The sequence below is a fragment of the Genypterus blacodes genome, unplaced genomic scaffold (assembly GCF_046128005.1).
Source record: "Genypterus blacodes isolate CSIRO-AG114 ecotype Tasmania unplaced genomic scaffold, CSIRO-AGI_Gbla_v1 ptg000163l_1, whole genome shotgun sequence".
NCBI classification, from domain to species: Eukaryota; Metazoa; Chordata; class Actinopteri; order Ophidiiformes; family Ophidiidae; genus Genypterus; species Genypterus blacodes.
In genome coordinates, this window is record NW_027466964.1 from 107,501 (window position 1) to 113,057 (window position 5,557).

A 5,557-nucleotide genomic window follows, 5' to 3' on the forward strand; every position below is an offset into this window, starting at 1 on the left:
ATTAAATTAAATTAAATTGTTTTTGGGATATTTTATTAAATATATATTTTAGAAATGAGGCTTAGTGGAAGATTAAATACATTAAAACATACTGACCCTATACACACACACACACACACACACACACACAATTCTGATCTTATCTTTATGGACATTAACATTGATCTGATTTTACAAATTGAATTATGAACATTGAGAACACAAAGTTAATAAAGTTTCCATAAGCTGTAATTCAGATGTGAGGATGTGTGTGTGTATGTGTGTGTGTGTGTGTGTGTGTGTGTGTATGTGTGTGTGTGTGTGTGTTCCTGCACGTGCTGTGAGTGTGTGTGTCTGTGAAATGAGAGGAAGACCTGTGTGTGTGTGTGTGTGTGTGTGTGTGTTTGTGTGTGTGTGTTTGTGTGTGTGTGTTTGTGTGTGTGTGTGTGTGTGTGTATGTGTGTGTGTGTGTGTGTGTGTGCGTGTAAGATAGAGAGGAAGAAGCCAAACAGGGCCGCACACAGGAACCTCCCTGTGTTTACATTGGGGGCTTTTATGTAACATACTTCCTATATCACATTCCAGCTCCGTGTTGTGTTTCAGTGTTGAGCACAAGCAGCTGCAGCAGGACTCACATGGCTCCGTCCTGCTGTCAGCACGTGTTCCTGCTGCCCGGCCTCCAGCCGCGCCCTCGCCACCCGGACTCACGTCTACGTGTGCCATTGTTTACCTTCTAATACGTGAAGGCGTGTACGTCGACGTTGTCCCCCTGTTTCCCTTAAACAGGATGTAGTTCTCTGACTACAGGCTACATCCCTTAACCGACCGCAGACAGGCGGCCGTGGAGGCGTGTAGGCGTGGCTTTAAGCGTCTGTGCTGCCTCCTACAGGTGTGGAGGGAGCATTGCACCTCTGCCTGGCCCAAAACTCCAGGTTTAAACGAGAACACGGTTGCCATGGTAATCGTCCTGCACTTAACTGTGAGTGTGAAAGGCTTAGCTCAGGTGTGTGTGTGTGTGTGTGTGTGTGTGTGTGTGAGTGTGTGTGCTGCTGCTTAATATTCCTCTGTGCCTGTTTGCAAACCTGCTTCACTTCAATTTGCTTCATCTGCTAGTTTGAGATTACCCAGAATCCCCGTCAGTGACCCCCAGAGAGCAGGTGCGTGTTTGCCTTCAGCTGCCGGCTGTACGTGTAGGTGGAGGGAGTGAGAGTAGAGGAAGAGCGAGCGGGCGCTTGTTCCTCCAGCCAAGATGAAGAGACAAACCTCCAGCCTGTCTCCTGCTGCAGCGTCTCTATTTTCTGCTGCTGTGGGTGTGGAGGAGAAAATGGCCTCCACCTTCTGCTCTGGAGTCTCTGCCTGCCTGGGTGGCTGAGGAACGGCGGCGTGAAATGGCGGCTCGTGACTCAAACCTTCGCCACTCCATGCAAAGGGACCAGGAAGCGCTCAGTGGACGCTCTGGATCCAAACATGTGGGACACCGACATGAACAGAATGACTGAAGATCATCAACCATCGTTTCACCATCAGCCTCCAGAGAGAGAGAGAGCGAGAGAGAGAGAGAGAGAGGGCGAGAGAGAGAGGGAGACATAATCTCAGCTTGATTAAACAGAGCAGCGAGCCAATCAGAGTGTCTCGTCTTAATGTCTCGTGCTCAGAAACAGGAAATGAAGCAGCGCTGGACGCTCAGGCGTGTTTGCTCAGCAGCAGGAGACATGTTCGTGTTCTTGGCTGGGTTTCAACTCTATGCCTAACAGCTTAGCCTGGATCAGCCAGGATCAGCTGGAGTGGAGTCGGGTCATGTGGACCGGAGGACGGAGACGCCCTGTATGTACGGTGAAGATCTTCATCTTCAACAGAATCAGTTCAGAAGCTATTTCAGCATATTCTTCTTCTTCAGCATCGTTTGTGGCCTGCAGACGAGCTGAACACAGAAACGCTGCCCCCTGCTGGACCGGAGTGTTTGCAGCTCTTCCTCATACGTCACGCAAATCAGCCGCGTCGTCATGTGACGCAGGAACGCTCGCGGCTTTTCCCCTGGAAGACCATTCATGATGAATCCTACATGAGAGGAAGAGTTAGGGATGATGGCTTTAAGGTCCCAGCTGATCAAACGGCTCGACGCAGGACCGGATCATTCAACCAGGAGAGAAATGAAGGACAGGGTACGATCCCTAAACCTGTAACAGAAGTTTGCTCTGGAGCGTGTGGACGTGTTGACATGTGAGTGTGTGTGTGTGTGTGTGTGAGCAGCCATGCGTTAACACAAAGGTTTCTATTTATGAGGCGCCGGGCTGCAGATTATAAATAACTGCAGAGCAAGAACCAATGTGCAGCGTAACAGAGGAGGAACAGACGAAGCAGCAGGGGGCCTGATCTGCCTCCCAGGGGGCGGAGCCTGATGAGAGGAAGTAATAGAGGGTTAATGTAAACAACACAACAGTCTCATAAGTACACAAACAGCAACTAAGTCCACTGCCCAGGTGCCGCTGAGCAGGGCAGCTTTCTTTAACATGGTCTGAGTTTAGTGAACCAAACACCTGAAGCCCCACCGTGCACGCTGAGCCACAACATGGCTTGAAAAAAAAAAATGGAAAAAAAGACATGCAGGTAATTTTGCCACAAAAAGTGAGGAAAAATCAAAGAGAAAAAAAAGGATTACAAAAAATCTTAACAATTTAATTTACATTAATAGAATAAAACGTCAATATTGGGTCTTGAATTTGCACATACAAACACACACACTCACACACACACACTGTAGTTTGTGGTGTTGGTTGTTGTTGTGTGTTGAGGGAATCAAACCTTCACCTCATTTTCTCTGCTGTTTGTCTGCAGAAGAGCAAAAACATTCAACCATTCTAATTCTAATCAGAGTCCAGAGCAGATGTGGATTGATCCGGTCTGATCCGGTCCCTGTGTTCTGGTCCTGATCCGATGGATCTGTGGAAGCACAAAGGGTTAACTCTCAGTCTGAACTGATCCGGCTGCAGATGAACTCGTTGCCCCTCTTTGGGTTTCTGGCTCGCTTCTGCCACCTGGTGACGAATCTGCGTCACTGCAGCCTGCGAGACAAGCAGAAGGGAAAGAGGCAGAGAGTAGCGCCCCCTGCTGGCAGAGAGCAGAGGAGGGGACGAGCAGAGGAGAGAACATATTGTCCATTAAATCCTCTTCACCATCTGAGCAAGACTCATCTCTCTCTCTCTCTCTCTCTCTCTCTCTCTGGCCCCGAGCCATGTGACTGTGCTGCACATGTGACTGAGGGGGAGAGGGAGGGGCCACAGAGAGGGAGGGAGGGAGGGGGAGAGAGAGGGAGGGAGGGGGCGAGGGAGAGGGAGGGAGGGAGGGGGAGAGACAGTTGAAAGGAGAAAGAGGGGGGTACAGATAGAGAGACACAAGGGGGGGGAGTTAGAGACAAGGGACTCAAGAGAGACAAGATAGAGAGACCAGGAGAAAAGAGGAAGAGAGAGAGAGGTAGAGAGAGAGAGAGAGAGAGAGAGAGGTAGAGAGAGAGAGAGAGAGAGGTAGAGAGAGATTTCCCTCCTTCAAGTTCTTTAGTTACATTGCAGCTTCACATGTAAAGTTATGGAGCTTCTGAACTACAGATTCAGTAAAACTGTAGTATTGTTTGGAATATGTGATATACGTGTGTTTGTGTGTGTGTGTGTGTGTGTGTGTGTGTGTGTGTGTGTGTGTGTGTGTGTGTGTGTGTGTGCTCCTGCCTGCACACACTCCTGCATCTGATCAAATCCCTCATCAGGGATCTTCTGCTCGTTGTCTGAGGCACGTTGGCCTTCGACCCGTCGACACGTGAGCGACCGCCAGCGTGGGCAGGTGGGGAGGGCGAGCTGCAGCTGATGATGATGATGAGGATGATGATGATGGGAAAGCATTTGCTGCTCATGTGGTGTAGAAACAGAACAAGCAGAGACTGTGTCAGCTGCCGGCCCTGCTGAAGTGCCCTGGAGCCAGGCACTGAATCCCTCCTGAGCCTGACCTTTGACCTCCAGCCTTCCTGCTCTTTCAGCTTTGCAGATGTGCGACAGATCTCAGCATCTGGCACCGATATGGGGGTCAAAGAGGCTGGAAGCGTAAATGATGTTCGTCATATAGAAACACAGCGTCTGGCACCAGCTTGATGAGGAAGTACGCCCGGGCTTTTCAAAATAAAAGCCTAAATAGGATCAGAGTGTGTTTTGGATGGAGTTTAGTTTCAGTCTCAGTGTTTGATGCTGAATCATGACGTATGGAACGACTTCCTGTCCATGTTCAGGATTCTTTGCTGCAGCTCTCCTGAATAAAAGCATGTATTATATGCAGTGCTGACTGCCAGAATGACTTTGCCTATATTGTGAGTTTTGATCTGAGGCTCTTCTCTCTCTGACCTCCTCTGCTCCTCCTCCCCAGGCGGTCAGGCGGTGCCTCAGGACCCCTCCCCCTCCCCTACCTGCCCTCCCGGACCCCCGGCGCCTGCAAATGGCGGCAACGACGTCATGGTGAATTTCGATCCCGACCCGGCCGACCTGGCGCTGTCCAGCGTGCCAGGCCAGGAGGCGTTCGACCCGCGGCGACATCGCTTCAGCGACGAGGAACTCAAACCGCAGCCGATGATCAAGAAGGCTCGCAAGATGCTGGTCCCCGACGAGCAGAAGGTACATCTCCCACAATGCACTGTATGTGAGCCACCTGTTGCTCTGTTAGCTTCGACTCTATTCAGCTGCTGCCACCTCTCTTCATTCCCTTGTTTCCTCTCCTTCACATCTCACTGACCCTTCTCATGCGTTTGTTTCCCCTCCTCCTCCTCTACCTTCCTCCCTATGACAGGATGACAAGTACTGGTGCCGGCGAGTCAAGAACAACGAGGCGGCCAAGCGCTCGCGGGACGCCCGGCGGCTGAAGGAGAACCAGATCTCGGTGCGCGCCGCCTTCCTGGAGCGGGAGAACTCCGCGCTCCGACAGGAAGTGGCCGACATGAGGAAAGAGCTGGGTCGCTGCCGGAACATCATCAACAAGTACGAGAACCGGCACGACGACTTGTGAGGAGGAAGACCATGAAGGCGACGACGGAACGACAGAAGAAGAAGAAGAACATGGGGGGAGGGAGGGGAGGAGGAGAGGAGAGGAGAGAAGGGTACAGGGCAACTCAACAACAGCAGCACTTTAGTTGAAGTGGCGAGGGGGGAGGGGCGGCGTAGATCTGCAGTAAGTGCCGTGCGACACCGAGCGTGAACGAGAGGAGAAGCCCGGCCACGCCCACTGTTCCGTTCCCTTTGCCGCTCAGCCGGATGCACGCGAAGCACAGCACCGTGTCGCCCGCGGCCACGTGGGCGGCGCCTCGCCCGGCGGTGCTGCGCTCACGCCCGGTGTCGGACGGCGTTTTTGCAGGTAGTGCGCACGGCGGCGCTCCGGCCAGTTCACACGCGGTGTTTGGGTTCACGCCACGCCAGGGAAGTCTCGCTTTTTTTTTTAAACGCTCGAAGACGAGGAAGCAAGCCAGGAGAGTTCAGATGTGTAATTTTTCTATATATATAAGACAAAACTTGTATATTTTTGAACTAGACAGGAAGGAAAGATTGTCCAG

At 51.6% G+C, this 5,557-nt stretch overlaps 2 protein-coding genes across 2 annotated transcripts in view; both read left to right on the forward strand.

Annotated features, from left to right (window-relative positions):
- The window catches only part of epn1b (epsin 1b), an 84,097-nt gene extending 82,820 nt beyond the window's left edge, over window positions 1-1,277 (forward strand). The window contains exon 12 of the mRNA XM_076167589.1: window positions 983-1,277. The gene's annotated coding sequence lies outside the window, so the exon portion shown is untranslated. The remainder of the gene's footprint in view (window positions 1-982) is intronic.
- The window catches only part of LOC143013883 (thyrotroph embryonic factor-like), a 15,622-nt gene extending 10,071 nt beyond the window's left edge, over window positions 1-5,551 (forward strand). The window contains exons 4-5 of the mRNA XM_076167592.1: window positions 4,384-4,628; window positions 4,801-5,551. Of these exons, the coding sequence (XP_076023707.1) occupies window positions 4,384-4,628; window positions 4,801-5,016 (461 nt within the window). The 3' untranslated portion in view covers window positions 5,017-5,551. The remainder of the gene's footprint in view (window positions 1-4,383; window positions 4,629-4,800) is intronic.
- Window positions 5,552-5,557: the final 6 nt, after the last annotated feature.